This window comes from Dreissena polymorpha, chromosome 9 (genome assembly GCF_020536995.1).
Source record: "Dreissena polymorpha isolate Duluth1 chromosome 9, UMN_Dpol_1.0, whole genome shotgun sequence".
Lineage (NCBI taxonomy): Eukaryota > Metazoa > Mollusca > Bivalvia > Myida > Dreissenidae > Dreissena > Dreissena polymorpha.
The window spans coordinates 82,185,458-82,204,074 of NC_068363.1; the positions used below are offsets into that span (position 1 = coordinate 82,185,458).

Genomic DNA, 18,617 nt, shown 5'->3' on the forward strand with positions numbered 1-18,617 from the left:
TGAGTCTAGGTGATCGACTCCAGCAAGTTAAAAGTGCGCATTTGTGTATAAATTGCCTTAAAGGTGGTCATTTTGCTAAAAGCTGTAGAAAACCAAATTCATGTTCAGTTACGAATTGTAAACGCAAGCACCACTTTTTGATTCATGATTGTGTTAAACGCGATTCTAGCCAAACAGTTACCGACACGTCGGTGCATTGTGCGTCAACCAAAGGAACGGGTGTGAAAAACTGTCTAGGTATCATCCCTGTAATCGTCACCGGCGAGAATGGCGCCAAGTGCCACACGTATGCTCTTCTTGACGATGGAGCTGACAAAACGCTGTGAACGGAACGGCTTCTACAGGATTTGAACGTCAGCGGCAAAAAAGTGACGTTCAACATGTCGACTACCTGCGCTACCGGAATAAAACATCACGGATGCGAAGTGAACTTAGATGTGCAATCATTCACCGGCGATTCTACTGTCCGTCTTCGTAAAGTGTGGTCTGTAAACACATTGCCGATAACTACAAAAACAGTTGCTAGAAATGCCGACATCCAACAGTTCGAGCATCTTTCCGACATACGACTACCGGAAGTTACTGCTGGAGAGGTTGGAATACTTATCGGCACTGACGCACCTGATGCTCATGTTCCACTTAACGTACGATCGGGAAACAGTAACCAACCGTACGCTATTCGAACGCGCCTAGCTTGGATGGTTGATTCGCGGTCCGGTCGATACTAAAGTACGGAATGAAGGTGATAATGACGAAGGAGGCAAGAGACGGTCATTTCAAGGCAAGCGGAAGCGCGGTGATCATGACTATGGAGATGACACGGAGCGGTTCCGCAAGCTGTTCATTGGTGGCCTGTCTTACACAACCACCAATGAATCTCTGAAAGAGTATTTTGAGCAGTGGGGGCAGGTGGTCGACTGCATTGTTATTATGGATCCTCAGACCAAGAGGTCGCGGGGCTTTGGCTTTGTAACATACCAGGAACTGTCCATGGTGGAAGACTGTTTGGCCTGTAGACCGCATGTTGTTGACGGACGAACAGTTGACACAACATACATGTTTTACGTTACTGTAACCAGTGTTTTTGCCAACCAGTGAGTGCGCATGCGCAGAAAATCCCGAATGTAAACAATAACATTCAACTGGATTATTTTGGTGAAAGACACAATTTTGGCAACTAAACAGAAACAGCTAAAAACTAACTGTGAAATTCTCTGGATTGAAATTCATTTAACCTCTTGTAAACCTTTATATATTGCAGCATACTATCGACCAAAAGAAGCTGATTTGCAAAGTAATGAAGAATTTAGGAAATCCCTAGAGCTAACCGCCAACCTGAAAGGAAATTTTTGGATACTCGAAGATTTTAATTACCCCAAGTTCTCCTGGGATACTGAACACAGACCCACAATAAAACCTGGATGTAGTAATGTAAAACTTTATGATGACTTTATTGACTTGCTTGCAGATTTTAACCTTACTCAAATGGTGACTGAAAACACAAGAGGAAACAACATCTTGGACCTTTTCCTGACCTCTAATCTTACTTGTGTTAACTCTGTAAAGACTCTAACAGGTATTTCATACCATGATATTGTATCTTTTATTTCAGATCTAAAGCCAACAAGAGATGTGTTTGTCAGAAACACAATGCCCCCTATTGCACCGCTTTAAAGCCACATATTTGACTTTTGACCTTGAAAGATGACCTTGACCTTTCACCACTCAAAATGTGCAGCTCCATGAGATACACATGCATGCCAAATATCAAGATGCTATCTTCAATATTGCAAAAGTTATCGCAAAACTTTAACCAAGGTTAAAGTTTAGGGACAGAATGACAGAAGGACAGGCCAAAAACAATATACCCCCGATCATTCGATCCGGGGGCATAAAAATAACAAAACAGAAACCCAGGGTTGTACCGCTGTATAGAAAGGCAGACTGGGATTCTTTAAAACCCACATGCAAGGAGTGAGTGACAGGCTGCTTGAAAAAGGTACCTCGGTAAAAGAACTTTGGTCATTTTTTTCAGAAGAGATATCAACTGGTATTAAATAATTTATTCCCTCAAAAACTAAAGGTACAATAAGATCATTACCATAGATTACACAACCGATAAAACGACTAATGAGAAAAAGAGATAAACTTTATTTCCGACTCAAAAACAATGGAGCTCATAAGACCAGGAAAATGTTCCTAAATATTAAAAACCTTAACAAACGAAATATCAAAATTGCTTATAATAAATATGTCGAGTCCATTTTAGGCATTTAGGATCCTGACGCTCAAAAGAACAGATCCAACTTTAATCCGAAGAAACTGTAGGCTCTTAAAAAAACTCCAAACAAGACGCTCAAGGTATTTCTACTCTTTTTGACAATGTTTCAGGACAATCAACTTCTTTGAATGAAGAAAAGGCCAATGTTTTGATCCAACAGTTCTTATCCGTTTTCACACCTATGTCCTCCCTTACCCTTTCTCAATCATGTCTCTCTTTTTTTCAGAAATCTTAATGAAATTTCATCTTCATCTTTCAGAAAATTTCCAAAAATGCCAAAGATCACAGTCAGTGTCAATGGGGTGCATAAGTTGCTATCCAATCTTAAACCAGACAAGGCAGCAGGTCCCGACAACATCAAACCTCTTGTACTAGAATTAAGTTAACAAATTTCTCCAATAATAACACTCCTTTTTCAAAAATCCTTGGACTCCGGAATTCTCCCGAAAGTATGGACAGCTGCAAATGTTATACCGCTGTACAAGAAAGGGAACAAAGAAGACCCAGCTAATTACAGACCTATCTCTCTCACCTGTATTTATGTAAATCCTTAGAACATATTGTTTCCTCTAATCTTTCAGCTCAAATCAATAAATATTAACATACTTTATGACTTACAGCATGGTTTCAGAGGTAAGCGTTCCGGCGAAACACAACTTCTACAACTCATTGATGACCTGGCACGAAATAGGACATCTGGACAACAAACTGATCTAATATTGCTTGATTTCAGCAAAGCGTTCGACAAAGTGAACCATCTTAAACTGCTTTTCAAATTACAGGAACATGGTGTGGATAAAGATACTCTCTCATGGATCAAATCGTTCCTTATAGGTCGTACTCAACGTGTTGCTCTAGATAGAGAATTATCATCCCAAGTACCAGTGACATCTGGGGTACCACAAGGGTCTGTGCTTGGTGCGTTACTTTTTCTTCTCTTTATAAATGACTAACCTCAATCTATTGCTTCTCAAGTTCGCTTATTTGCAGATAACACTGCCGTTTACCTAACAATCAACAAAATACATGACTGTCATACTCTACAAGAAGATATAAACTAATGAAACGGGAACATCTTTGGGACATGAAGTTCAACCCAAGTAAATGCCAAGTTGTAAACATTACCAGAAATAAATCAAAATTCTCTTTTAATTACAGACTTCATGGACAAATATTAGTAACTGTTGACTATCCAAAATACTTAGGTGTGGACATTTTAAAAGACCTTTCCTGGAACACCCATATGAATAGAATTACAAATAACGTTAATAAATCTCTTGGTTTTCTCCGCAGGAACATACAGACAAGAAATTCCAACATTCTCCAGTTAGACCACAGGTTGAATATGCTTCTTCGGTATGAAGTCCTTACAAAATATACAAAAAAAAAATGAAAATGTAAAGCGTCGAGCAGTCCGCTGGGTCAAGCATAACTATTCCCCATACGACAGTGTCACTTCTATGCAACAGGAACTTGGTTGGCAGACCCTACAAGACAGACGAAATGACACTAAATTAATCATATTTTTCAAAATTGTTCAAAGTTTAGTGGCTGTGCCCCTACCATCATATATCGAGCGACTCACCAGATTCACTCGTCACATGCACCGCCTCTCCTACAGACAGATCCATACCACTGCAAATTATTATAATTTTTCATTTTTCCCAAGTGCTATTGTGATGTGAAACTAAAGTTTTACATCCTGATCTTGAAGGGTTTAAGCAGTCCCTGCTTTCCCCTTCTGTCCCTTGAACTCCAGGAGAAATGTTTTTATCAGTTTTTAACTTTAAATAACTTCACCTTATATAATAAAACTATCATACTTTTATCTTTCTCACTTTTAACACTTTTATCTGGTATTGACTGCGCACCTGTCAATAATACTCGCAAGGGGAGTTAGACAGTATAGATAGGCATTTGTATATCTGAACATATAGTCCGTAGATATAGTGAACATTTGTATATCTGAACCTATAGCCGTATATCTGGTGAGGATTTGTATATTTGAACGTATAGCCTGTAGATCTAGTGAACATTTGTATATCTGAACATATAGCCTGTACATCTAGTGAACATTTGAATATCTGAACGTATAGCCTGTAAATCTAGTGAACATTAGTATATCTGAACGTATAGCCGTTGATCTGGTGAGCCTTTGCATATATGAACGTATAGCCCGATAGATGTAGTGAACATTTGTATATCTGAACGTATATCCTCTAAATCTAGTGAACATTTGTATATCTGAACGTATAGCCCATAGATCTAGTGAACATTTGTATATCTGAACATTTAGCCTGTAGATCTAGTGAAAATTTGTTTATCTGAACATATAGCCTGTAGATCTAGTGAACATTTTTAATATCTAAACGTATAACCAGTTGATCCAGTGAACATTTGCATATCTAAACGTAAAGCATGTAGATCTAGTTAACATTTGTGTATATGAACCTATAGCCTTTAGATCTAGTGAATATTTGTATATCTGCACGTATAGCCATTTGATCTAGTAAACATTTGTATATCTGAACGTAAAGCCTGCAGACCTAGTGAACATCAGTACATTTGATCGTATAGCCAATATAATTAGTGAACATTTGTATATCTGAACATATAGCCCGTGGGTCTAGTAAAAAAATATACATCTGAATTCAGTTCAGATTGTTAATTTTAATTTAGTCATACAACAAAACAAGATATTGCGTTCAATGAATAGGATTCCTCTGTTGCAATTCTTGTCAGTTTTGATTAATTGGCCCATTTGATCAAGTCTTAGTCCAAAATAAGAATTGGAGCTTTTTTAGTTCAATTATGATTAACCAAAAAATATTACCTTAGGATAGGGTGATGTTGGTATGTTGATCATGTAATAGCTTTGTATGAAGCATTATTCATGTCTAAAAAAAGAGTGTCATTTTGTGTGAAACTTGTACTGACAACTGAAAAACGGGACATGAAAAAATGCTTAGTCCCTCCTGGCATCTTCTCCCCTACCAGCTACTTTTTAACGAATACAAATAATTTTAATTATATAAGGAGAGGTTCATCCAACGTTCATTTAACAAATGTTTAACTATTCAGTTAAATAGTTACAGATCTAGGGTCTTACTATATTCAAAGTAGTAAGACAAATAAAATTCAATAGGATTTCCAAATCATGGATAGAAATAAACACAAATCTGCTGATTTCCTACTAATATTTTATTACATATTTCTTCATAAAAAATCTGATATATTCCCAACAAATTTGTTGGTTATATACCCCTTATCAGTAATGAGAATTGTAAACAGTCATAGCCAAACACTTGTCACAATAAACAATCAAAACCGTCTGTGCTTATGTCTTCAACCCTTTTCATAACTGTTCTTCTGCTTTCCTAAAGAAGACATCAGATCATATTTTTACTTTTTCCAGGAAAAGATTAAAGATGTAATTCCAACTTGAAACATCATTAATACGTGTAAATTTGTCAACATGAAGGTATGATCAACCTTATCTTTATGTAGTGAACATTTATTCCTAAAAATTTACAGCAAATGTGCTGTGCAGTGTCATTCCAAAACTATTGACATAAAAATAAATATACGGCAGGTACAGTGTTTGGCAATAGATCACAATTAGGTCTTTATTTACAGAAATGCAGTTTTTTTATTTGTTATATACTATGCTTAATAATTTAAACAATGTCTCTGTATTTCCATAAAACACTGTACAAATACATATGTAAGAATACAAAACCTATATTGTATTAAACATATGAAATAAAATTTTAACTTGTAATAGAGATTTTCCATATACGTTAGGATCTTAAATTTGTTTATCAGTACACTGATGAAATAGACAAAAATTAATGCTTCACAAATAATAATGGTTTCACTGTATTCCAAGAATTTATTTGGTTTTACAGAGACAATTATATTTGAAATTTACTTAAAACCATGAAACAAACATGGGGTGTCTTTAAAATTGTCTAAAACAACTCGGGACTTAATTATTCAAATGTTTCTCAGACTAAAGGCAAAAAAAAAAAAATGTGCATCAGGGGCTGTACATAAACTTCTTGAAACAGTATAAAAAAGAGTTAAAGACAAAGTACCCGGACAAATAATACAAGCTACATACTTTGGCTAAAAAGCGATACAGTAATATTTGCGCACAACAATTTTCAAATGTAGTCAATGGTTATCGCACGCTCATCTTAACTCACAAACAAAGTAACAATGTAGCTAAGCATTACATGACATTTTCAAGATGCTACTGTCTCAAGTGTTATCATATCTTACAAATGTACTCATAAATAATCAGAAAATCATCTGTCTGATATATTTAAAATCAGCAACAAGTAATTGTGTGGTACTGTTGAAAGCTCATATGGAGTGGCTATTTTTTTGGCATGGTTCCAGAGAATCAAAACATGTAATTAAATTTTTGTAGCAACTAATGTTTGGAATGAATATATTATATATGACTATCTAAATCTATAGTAGCATACCAAACTAGGAGCATATGGCTTCAAAACAAATTATTTGTTTTTGCTGTTAAAAAAAAATATTGTTTGAATTCATGTGAAAACAAAACATTTCTGATTTTGTCAATGTAAGTAAAATTAATATAACAAATTCTCTAGTTGATCTAATAAACTACAATACATTAAACAGTAATTATCCAAATAAAACAACCTGTACTTCCTAAAAATGTTTTATAATGTTATTAATTTAAATCATTGTTTTACCACATTTGATAATGCAAAAAATGCCTTCCATACCCTTTTTGCTTGGTCAATTAAGATGAATACAACATAGTTATGGTTTTTGAGAAAATTATTCCTTTAGTGAATGCTTCTGTGAAGAGTTTCCAATCACATATCATGAGTATTAGAAGATTCTTTAACAAGTCAGTGAATAAATAATAAATAAAGACACTCATTTTTGTACAAAAACTAGATGACACAGATATATAATTTGTTATAAAAAAGAAACTTCTCAGTGACAGAAAAGTTGCACAAAATCTATAACATTTCACAAGAAAAATGCTATGCTTATTGTGATAGTAATTAAAAAAAAATCGAACATCTTTAAACAAGAGGGCCATGGGCCCTAACGTGCTCACCTGAGACCTGAAGGAACAAAACTATTCTGGGAAGGTGGAGTTCAAAATAATAAAAGTACTTCATGAAATATAAATATTATCACCAGGTTCACAAGAAGAAATTCGCTCGCCCCTGGAAACCATGCTCTTCAGAGCACCGGATCCATTTTCAAAGTAAATCAATATATTATAGGAACATAAATATGTTCTCAGCATGTTTCATTAAGATTTAACTAAAATGAGACTTATAGAGAGTTCACAATGTTTCACTATAGCAATACAAAGAAATCCCACCTCAGGGCCTTGCTTTTAAACAAACTGGAACTATTTTCACACACCTTGCAATGATATTTCCAATTAAAACAACAATCAACCCTATTTAAAACGCAAATCTTTGATAATCACACCAATAACTACCGAACTCATCCATAAACTGCGTGCCATAACAATTTGTGTGCCACTATTATCAGTCAGAAGGTCTTTGATGTGAGTTCCCAGTTGGGGCCTATTTCTAGGGACTAAGGGCATTTAAGCTGCAAGCCTGTTACATCACATTACCATTTCAAAAGGCATCAATGAATACTACTGTACCAGAACAATTCAGACACAGTCAATAGAGAATTAATTAGTTGCTGATAAGCAGGTGAATAAATGGGATCATTGGAAAAATAATAGTGCATTCCTGAAAAGCCATGCATTCATGATTGAAGGTCAAACACAATTCAAGTTATATACAGTTGTTTCTCCCCTAAGTAATTGTCTGTGAAATCAATATTACTACTTAAACTTTTGAGAATATTTAATAAAGGGTTTTCATATGGCATAAATATGTTTGTTGTACTTCATCCCCAACCAATCATCATCATAATAATCTCTTCAGAAAGGAACACTATGAAACAAAAAAAGACCCCCCCATGGTGGCCATGTTTTTTTACTGATTCGAACCATTTTCGAACTCGAACGAAATATCCAGGAAACAAATGTTATGACCAAATTTCATGAAGATTGGGCAAAAAATGTGTCTTCTAGACTGTTCACATGTTGTCACAATATACATGTACATACAGAGAAAACTGCCCCTACCCCTGACAGCCATGTTTTTCAAATGATCATGACCATTTTCAAACTCTTCCGAGATGTCCACATAACCAATGCTTTGACCAAATTTCATGATGATTAGGCAAAAAATGTGACTTCTAGAGTATTCACAAGCTTTTTTACTATATAAATCTTAAGAAAAAGTTACCCCCCCCCTGGTGGCCATATTTTTTTACGATCCGAACCATTTTTAAAACTCAACCGTCATATCCAGGAAACAAATGTTCAGACCAAATTTCATGAAGATTGGCAAAAAATGTGTACTCTAGACTGTTCACATGTTTTCACTATATACATATAGAGAAAACTGTCTCACCCTCCTGGCAGCCATGTTTTTCAAATGATCATCACGACCATTTTCGAACTAGTCCGAGTTATCCTCAAATCAATGTTTGACCAAATTTCATGATGATTAGGCAAAAAATGTGACTTCTAGAGTGTTCACAAGCTTTTTTTACTATGTAAATATAAGGAAAATGACCCCCCCCACTGGTGGCCATGTTTTTTTTTCCAGATTCGAACCATTTTCGAACTAAACCATTGTATCCAGAAAACAAATATTATGACCAAATTTCATGAAGATTGGGCAAAATATGTGTCTTCTAGACTGTTCACAATGTTTTCACTATATACATATAGAGAAAAATGCCCCACCCCCTGGCGGCCATGTTTTCCACCGATCATGACCATTTTAAAACTCGTCTAAGATATCTATAAAATCAATGTTTATACAATATTGCAAGATCATTAGGCAAAAAATGTGACTTCTAGAGTGTTCACATGTATTTTTTTTTACGATATTAATATAAGGAAAATTATCCCCCCCCCCCCCCTGGAGCCTGGAGGCCATGTTTTTTTACCGATCCGAACCATTTTCGAACTCAACCCTCGCATCCAGGAAACAAATATTCTAACCAATTTCATGAACATTGTACCACAAATGTGACTTCTAGAGTGTTCACATGTTTTCACTATATACATATCGAGAAAACTGCTCCTCCCCCTGGCAGCAATGTTTTTTCACCAATCTGGACCATTTTCGAACTCATTCGAGATATCAATGAAACCAATGTTTTGACCAAGTTTAATGATGATTGGACAAAAATTGTGACTTCTAGAGTGTTCACAAGGTTTCTCCATAGCCATATAAGGAATACTGCCCCGCCCCCTGGTGGCCATGTTTTTAAACAGACCAGAACCATTTTTGAACTCAACCAACATATCATTAAGACAAACATTTTGACAAAGTTACATGAAGATTGGGCATCAAATGTGACTTCTACAGTGTTAACAAGGTTTTTCTCTTTTTTTTGACCCAGCATGACCCTGTTTCTAACTCGACCAAGATATCATTGAGACAAATCTTCTGACCAAGTTTAATGCAGATCAGACAATAAATGTGGCCACTAGAGTGTTCACAAGGCAAACTTTTGATGACGGACGACGCACCATGGACAAAAGGTGATCCCAAAAGCTCAGGTGAGCTAAAATGATATTTTATCAACGCCTTCTTAATTTAATACAGGACATTTAAGTATAAGCTTTTAATAGAACAAGATATCAATGGTACTGGACAGTAAAATATTATATGGATTTGTATTCAGTTCATAACTGAAGATTTCATCTTTAGTTTTTTAAAACTAAGAAAAGCAGAAATCAAAAGCTACACAACCCGATTTATTTTCTATCCAACATCATAGTTATCATTGAGTAAAATGACATATTATACCTTAAACGCACCAACACATATGAATTTGATAACGCATTAGTCATAAAGTGCACACAAAAAACAAAACAGAAATGTGTGTAAAACAAAGTGCTTAGTAGCACATATAACAGGTATTCATTATGCAATGTATTTTGAATATCAACAAGAAAACAACCATTCGATTTTCATTGTAATCGGCCAAACTTCTTTACATTGCCAACATTTTATGAAAATGATAAATTATCAACAAAACATTCACAAGTCTGTAAATATTTCCAAAAATGCAAAAGAAAATTATAAAAAAATACAGAATAAGTAAACCATCACTGTATTTGCATGATGCACACTGAAAGGGATGGTTTCATTTCATTTTTAAAATATAAGCATGTCATAATTGCAATATTTAACAAGGGCTGTTTGTAAAACATGCATGCCCCCATATGGGCTCTCCGTTGTAGTGACAGCCATTGTGTGAATATGTTTTTTGTCACTGTGACCTTGACCTTTGACCTAGTGACCTGAAAATCAATAGGGGTCATCTGCCAGTCATGATCAATGTACCTATGAAGTTTCATGATCCTAGCCATAAGCGTTCTTGAGTTATCATACGGAAACCATTTTACTATTTCAGGTCACCGTGATCTTGACCTTTGATATAGTGACCTGAAAATCAATAGGGGTCATCTGCGAGTCATGATCAATCTACCTATCAAGTTTTATGATCCTAGGAATAAGCGTTCTTCAGTTATCATCCGGAAACCATTTTACTATTTCGGGTCACCGTGAACTTGACCTTTGACCTAGTGACCTCAAAATCAATAGGGGTCATCTGGGAGTCATGATCAATGTTCCTATGAAGTTTCATGATCCTAGGCATAAGCGTTCTTGATTTATCACCCGGAAACCATTTTACTATTTCGGGTCACCATGACCTTGACCTTTGACCTAGTGACCTCAAAATCAATAGGGTCATCTGCAAGTCATGATCAATGTACCTACGAAGTTTCATGATCCTAGGCCCAAGCGTTCTTGAGTAATCATCCGGAAACCATTTTACTATTTCGGGTCACTGTGACCTTGACCTTTGACCTAGTGACCTGAAAATCAATAGAGTCATCTGCGAGTCATGATCAATCTACCTATCAAGTTTCATGATCCTAGGCCTAAGCGTTCTTGAGTTATCATCCGGAAACCATTTTACCATTTGGGGTCACTGTGACCTTGACCTTTGACCTAGTGACCTGAAAATCAATAGGGGTCATCTGCGAGTCATGATCAATCTACCCATGAAGTTTCATGATCCTAGGCCTAAGGGTTCTTGAGTTATCATCCGGAAACCATTTTACTATTTCGGGTAACCGTGACCTTGACCTTTGACCTAGTGACCTCAAAATCAATAGGGGTCATCTGCGAGTCATGATCAATGTACCTATGAAGTTTCATGATCCTAGGCCCAAGCATTCTTGAGTTATCATCAGGAAACCACCTGGTGGACGGACAGACCGACATGTGCAAAGCAATATACCCCCTCTTCTTCGAAGGGGGGCATAATAATAACAGGTGTAAAAAAATCAACGAAAAAAAAATTCTAACAAGGTTATATTTATTAATTTGTAAAAAAGGTATTATTTACATATTACAATTTCCCAAGATTACATAACTTCCATCAGATATGCTACTGAACAAATTTACCTGTGAAAACGGGTCTATGCTAAGTATATAAATGTATGAGGTTGTTTTTGAAAAAGCATTGTTTTTTTTTCCCCTAACAGTGGCACAATTGAGTATGAGATAAATACAATGCTAGCTATCTGTTGTAAAAAGTTACATTTGTTTGCTCAGCACAGTTAGTTAAGATTTGTTTCTATGCTTTCCTAGTGAAACATGTGTATACCATATTGACTTGCTGCACATTCTGTATATAAAGATGAGACACATGTCTGAACCTTTAGACAAACTCTACAGCAACAGTTTTAAGCTATCAGCGTTCAATACATCAGAAACTGATAATGCAGACACAACAGTTGATTCCAAAACAATGACTTAACATATATTTATATATATATTTATATATACATGTATATAAATATGTACATGTTTATATTACAGTAAACTTTTATAATGTACAGTGGTTTTCAACATTCATTTTTCTGTGAGGGAGTGTTATTTCCACGTATCGTCAATGCTACTTACAGCATTTGCAAACTCAATCACAACAAATTGTGCTCTTCAAAACACATAAAATCATCATTGTATCACCGTGAGTCTTTAAAATATGCTAAATAGTTGTAAAGAACAAACAGTTTTTCATAAAATATTTTATCATAAAAATGTCTCAAGCACAAATATGTTTGTATGTTAGTTAAAAAAGTGAACACAAAAACACTAGTACAAATGTATTGCAGTCAATTAGTTGAAAGTAAAAACACACTATATATAACTATAGAAACAACAAAAAATGATACATAAGTTTGTACACTCCCCCAAAAAAGACTTGTAATCTTCCAGAGAGAAGCAGTGTTAACAGAGATATAACTACACAGTATAAATGTTGACAGATACCATCAATCTCCACGCAGAGTTGTTGTTCCTTGCTCTCTCTGCACATATCTGGAAGGATTTCTTTTTTAAGTATTACATTATCAAAAGTAGTATCATTTTCTTTTATATTTTGAAAAATAGTATATAAGTTTAGGTCTATATATTAAAAAAAAAGAAAAAAAAAAAGTAAAAATAACAACAGGAAAATTATTGTACCCAGGTGGCTCAACTATCATCAGTAGTTGGTTATAACGGCAGGGATTTGATCCAGTCATGTAAGTTCCAAATCTCTGCGCAGAGGTTGAGATATAATAACAATATGTCATCTTCCATAACAAACAGATTCGCAAAAAGATATTTCGATTGTGAGCCTCATTTGTTAAAATTCATATTGACTTCATCTTTATAGAAAGAATTTCATGTAAATAAACAAATATCACAACCAAATCCACCGAGTTCAAATCAAATGACCATTTTAGTGATTACATTTGAATGTTTAAGATTTTCTTTAAAAAAAACAACAAATATCTGAAAACATAAATATTTCTTTTATAATGGACTGTTATCTACATTCAATTGTATTTAAGTTCACATTTCACAAGAAATAAAAGGACCAAATGCTGCAGATGGCTCACCTGAAACCCAAAGGAATTTGTTCTAAGCAGCTTTTGCAATGTTTTTGGAAATATTAAAACACTTGTCCAAAGTATAAATTAATCTTATTTCCTGAGCAAGTTTCAAGCTAATGAAGCCAAAAATGTGACTACTACTAAAGTTTTACTAGGTTTCACTACAGCAATATAAGGAAAACTGCGCCGCGCTCCTGGCCACAATACATTTTAATAGATCAAAACCATTTTTGAACTCAGGAAATAGTTTATGTTCTGAGCAAGTTTCTTGAAGATTGGATATAAATTGTAACTTCAAGAATGTCAACTAGCATCTTCTTTCATTTAACCTGGCTACCTAGTTTCATACATCACCTGACCTAGTTTTGAACTTGGCCAAAGGAGCAATGTTTGAACCAAGATTTATCATGATTGGACAATAATTGTTGTGTCTAGTGTTAACAAGATGATTGTTCACAAAGGATAAATCACAAAACCTGCCCAGGTGAGCTTTAAAGATTAATACTAATTAATTGCCATTTTCTTAAATTCTTAAACCAAAATATGCTTAAATAGTTTGCAATTAGGAATTGATAAATTACCAGTTTGAAATAAAGAAATGTATCTGAAACGCGATTTCATGTTTTACCCCTACTAAACTTTTTAATTAAAGAGGTTTGTAACATAAACTTAGAATTCATTTAAAACAATTATATTTACTTCCCTACCAAGTTTGTATTTCACTAAATTGAAAATTTGAGCAGCAATTTAAACTAGAGCTGGTCACAGTATCAACAAATAACTCCCAGATGATGCATGTTGTCACATGCTGCAAGTTGTAACCATCATGTTATGGTTTTTTTAAGTTGGCAAAGAGGCATAACTTTAGCAAATTTTTAACATAGGGTCATAAAGAATGCATATGCATAATGTCAAATCATGAGGAACAACACATGTAAATTTAAATGGTGCACATTTTAAGTCTACTTACAGATGTCCATAGTGAATCCAGTACACATCACTCCAAAAATATGTTTTAGCTGCTATAATAAGCAATAAACAAGTCTCGAAGTAGGTTTTAAAATTCTTAAAATAACAGAGCAGCAGAAATTGTATATTAGAAACATTTGTATAAGGCAAACGTTATCAATCCACTTTACAGGTACTGCACGAAAAACAGTCAACAATATTTAACAGCGAGCAAAAAATGGTGGTACACATTTTACATAAATCTTGCGACAAGTCAATAATGCACAGTTTTGCACTGAATCTAGTTTATAGAGATTTTTCCAATGACTGTTACTATTTTCAGACAGGTTGCAAAAATAAGACTCACTTCAATGACAAAAATGTAAAGGAGCAGAAAGGACATATTAAAGTGATGGAAAATCCCTCTTTACAAAGTATTTTACGTAAAACATCAAAATAGCACAAAGAAAACTGTATCTGAAACTTATACTTAATTAGCCACATATAAAAATTACAAAAAGACTGTTCAATATAACAAGAGTCACATGATCTACATGCAGGCACATTTTCTCCAGAAAAGTCATATTATTTGAATGCTCAGCCGCACAACATATTCTCTTTACTTTATACATGGAACAATATGTGTGTGGACATTGGCCAGTTATTATGAGAGCTATCTGCATACATAATATATATATATTTGACTCTTGGATGATATATTTTATTGACAATGTAGTCTGTTCTGGTTTTATTCTGTTTGCAGATCACCAGTATCTAAAGGTTGGAAATGAAGCCTTTAAAACTTAAATCTAGCAGGTCTTTAATTAAATTTAACTTTCTAAGGGACTACAAATGCGTCAAAATATGTATCTAAGTGGTAAAGGGATAAAGCAATTCAGAAAGATTGACTTTATTAAGTTAATTGCTTAACAAACAAGTCTTGTTAAAGTCCAAGGCAATGAAAGATGATTCAAAGCATTTTAAAAGAAGACAATTGAAGAAGATACTTCATACAGCCAGGTATAGTTACATATGTTTGTTTAAAGTTCAATGAATATTTTCTTAATTAATTTCAAAAGTTTCATGCTTACCATACACTCAATTATTACTGTGGATTATTCAAGTTATATTCAAAGTGTTCTTTAGGTCAGAATGATGGTCACTGTGACAATAGTGACAATTAAAATGATGGTCACTGTGACAATAGTGACAATTAAAATGATGGTCACTGTGACAATAGTGACAATTAAAATGATGGTCACTGTGACAATAGTGACAATTAGATTAAAAAAATAAATAAAGACTGGCTGTCATAATAACTAACATTGAACTGCCATATTTACTACTAGATAAATGTGCACTGAGTGATCTGAGAATGACCAACCACCATGATGTCAAATACCCGGTAGTTTTTTATGTTGAACTTAACTTCTTACTTTTCAGGCAATACTACAAATGATCTAAATATAATGCCTTAGACAGAATTTTTTTATTACATAAATATTTGAAAAAGGAAACTGTCAAATAAATATAAACAAGAATCAGTACAAAACCGTCTTCTATAAATAAACAATAAATAAACATTATGTTAAATGAAATATATTTCAAAAAGCATTTAATTTAAAAACATGTCCTAAAAGTCACAAGATAATGAGTAGATTTACAATCAAACAAAACCAGAACAAAAAATCACACACTTAATTCCTTATTCGCATCTTCAAACACATGAAACTATCACATGACTTGACGAGTTCATTAAAGTTACACTGAATAAACACAAACATATCCCACAAAAATCGCAACGTTGATCATTATATACCAGGATAGTTATCACCCTTTTATGCTCAATCATTTCAATTTCATATGCCTTGTCTCTTATTTCCAAAACAGAGGATTTTATACTGATATTCTGCACATTATGTATTTCAACTTCACTTCTTCTGATAAAAAAACTCACACAAAACTGAACAAAATGAATTTAATCACATTTTCCTATAATGATCATACTCTAGCTTCATGTTCATATTTTCAACACAGACTATACTGTTATCTAGATATACATGTGTGTAAAACATATTTATGCAAGTTCATGCATAAACACACCATTGAGAAAATAAGTACAGTATGTATTTTATGTGTGACTATAAATGCAATTCTTTCCTGATATTTTCATTTTCACTAAAAAATCTTACAGAAAACCTCGTACAAGAAATATAAATATCTTTGTGATGCTTACAAATTTGGTATTTAAAGAATTATAAAAATATCCCACTCCAGTATGCTTTTTCAATTCTATTTTCAAAAGCTAATTCAAAGCTTCAAGAACTTAGCATGGAAAATTCATTACCTCCATTTCCATAAAATTGTATGAACAAAGATGACGTCATCTCTGTTTCTATAACACTATAAAAACAAACGAAAAACAAAACATTTACAGGCTTGAAACCTGCGGCACAAATGCACGACATTCTCACATTGCCTACACAGTACATTGTTCAGTTTTGTGCTATGATATACAAAAATGTAAGAACAAACGCCAAATGTACTACTCTCAATTGCAACAATTGTACCACTGTTTAAGTTTGTTTTCAAGCTATTTTTCTCAACGACTTCCAATTAACATCTTTGTACACATATTAAAGAGTCTGTTGTTTATCTGTTTTGTTATGGTAAGCGCGTATGTTAAGTTGTCAAAGTTCTTTTCTTTTCTTCACATTCCAGTGGTGTTACTACAACAATGCAGATGCAATGAAAGCAAGGCTCAAAAACAGCCCGCACCGCGCACGTATGACATCACAGCAGCTCGTACTGTCTCAGGTGCATTCTTTGTATGATATCACGACAGTCATTAAACACTCGACGAATGTTCTCAGTGTCTACAGCACAGGTGAAATGGGGATAGCAGTAGTGGCGCCCGTCCCCGGAGGCTGTACTGATCCGCTAAATAGCAATGGAAATACAACATAGAGACATGTTTTGAAAGAGACATCCTCAGCAATGAGCATGAACATTGTCTAGTGTTCATTGGCGGTACTGTTGGGTTACCAGGGGTGTCAATTGTCCCAAATTTGAAATCTGGAAAATAAGGCCAGGGGCTTCAATAGGCAGGTCCCCAACAGGGATGAAGGGCACAGCCCCCTCCCCCCGAGCAGAGTTACCTTGCAAATATGTAATCAATATATAATATTTCAAGATGGTGGACTTTAACAATTTTCGGAAAGAAGCGTGAATTGTTCACCAGTATTCGTTCATGTCTGTGCCATCTGCTAACTAATCAGAAATAAATTAAATACGGGAGCAAAGTCGGTACAGAAAATTTCAGGAATGCGGGGGAAGCTAAAGCAATATGTTCTCAAATGATTGTACACTCGAACAAATTTGCCCCCCCCCCTCTTAAAAAAAAATGATTGGATTTTCATTTATCTCAAAATCAACCCTGGACAGGTAAAATCCTTATGTCTGGAATAATCCGGACAATTGACACCCTTGGTTACAATGACCCATCAACCACAACATCTACAGCCACTTTATATTTGTAGGTCACTAGATAATTTTTTTTTTAAGTACAAGATATATGTGCATAGGACAAAGATGCCCACTAAATCACCTTTTGTCCCAAAACTCCACATATGTTAAAGAACTCGACCTTGATCTGAAAGTCATGCAGGTAGACTAACACACCTAAATTCAAGTAATTATCTGTAAGCATTTTCCAAAAAATCTGGAAGTGTTATTTCAGAGAAAATTGTCCGATAAGTAATCAATGGACCTGAACAAAATTTAAGCTCGATCTGTAGCTCATGTAGGTTCACTCAAACACAGAAAATAAGTCAGTAACAGAAAGTGTTGCAGGAAAAATCCAAAATGTATTATTTTAAAGAAAAAGTCAAATAAATAAATAGACCAGACAAAATTCGAACTAGAAATGGCGAGGAAGAGGCCGACGCGTATCCCCACGCCGCATGTTTGACCCAGAGGGCACCCCAGGGTTGGTAATGGGGCCATGCATAGTTGAGATTGACCGTATTGACATAAGAGATGTTCAGTATCAATTGGAAGTGAATCAGTGTAAAAAATGAAGAAGTTAATGTAAAATAACATAAAACAAGAGATGTGTTTGTCAGAAACACAATGCCCCCTCTTGCGCCACTTTGATTTATTAAAAAAAAAATTATCATTTGGCAGGTTCATAACTTACCTCCCTTTCAAGCTTATTACTTCCCTTGGATTAGTTTTTTTGACCTTTTACCTTGAAAGATGACCTTGACCTTTCACCACTCAAAATGTGCAGCTCCATGAGATACACATGCATGCCAAGTATCA

General features: G+C 34.6%; 1 protein-coding gene and 2 long non-coding RNA genes across 5 annotated transcripts in view; 1 reads left to right on the forward strand and 2 right to left on the reverse strand.

The window, feature by feature from the left end:
* The first annotated feature begins 508 nt into the window (after positions 1-508).
* LOC127844032 (uncharacterized) lies at positions 509-6,815 on the forward strand. The gene is made up of 2 exons (XR_008032527.1): positions 509-3,381; positions 3,575-6,815. It is a non-coding gene; the product is annotated as an uncharacterized LOC127844032 (long non-coding RNA).
* LOC127844024 (uncharacterized) overlaps positions 5,468-18,617 on the reverse strand; it is a 179,204-nt gene continuing 166,054 nt past the window's right edge. The window contains exon 2 of the long non-coding RNA XR_008032519.1: positions 5,468-10,679. This is a non-coding gene — a long non-coding RNA (uncharacterized LOC127844024). The remainder of the gene's footprint in view (positions 10,680-18,617) is intronic.
* Positions 5,468-18,617, reverse strand: part of LOC127843997 (guanine nucleotide-binding protein G(s) subunit alpha-like) — a 131,475-nt gene continuing 118,325 nt past the window's right edge. Inside the window, exons 11-12 of one of the 3 annotated variants that reach the window (XR_008032502.1) lie at positions 11,542-17,234; positions 5,468-10,963 (exon numbers count right to left, since the gene is read on the reverse strand). Coding sequence is in view for 1 of the 3 variants with exons in the window: in XM_052373959.1 (XP_052229919.1) it covers positions 17,088-17,234 (147 nt within the window). In the remaining 2 variants the exon portion in view is untranslated. Of the gene's footprint in view, positions 17,235-18,617 lie in introns of all 3 variants that reach the window. The other 2 variants (XR_008032501.1, XM_052373959.1) reach the window with 2 other exon arrangements.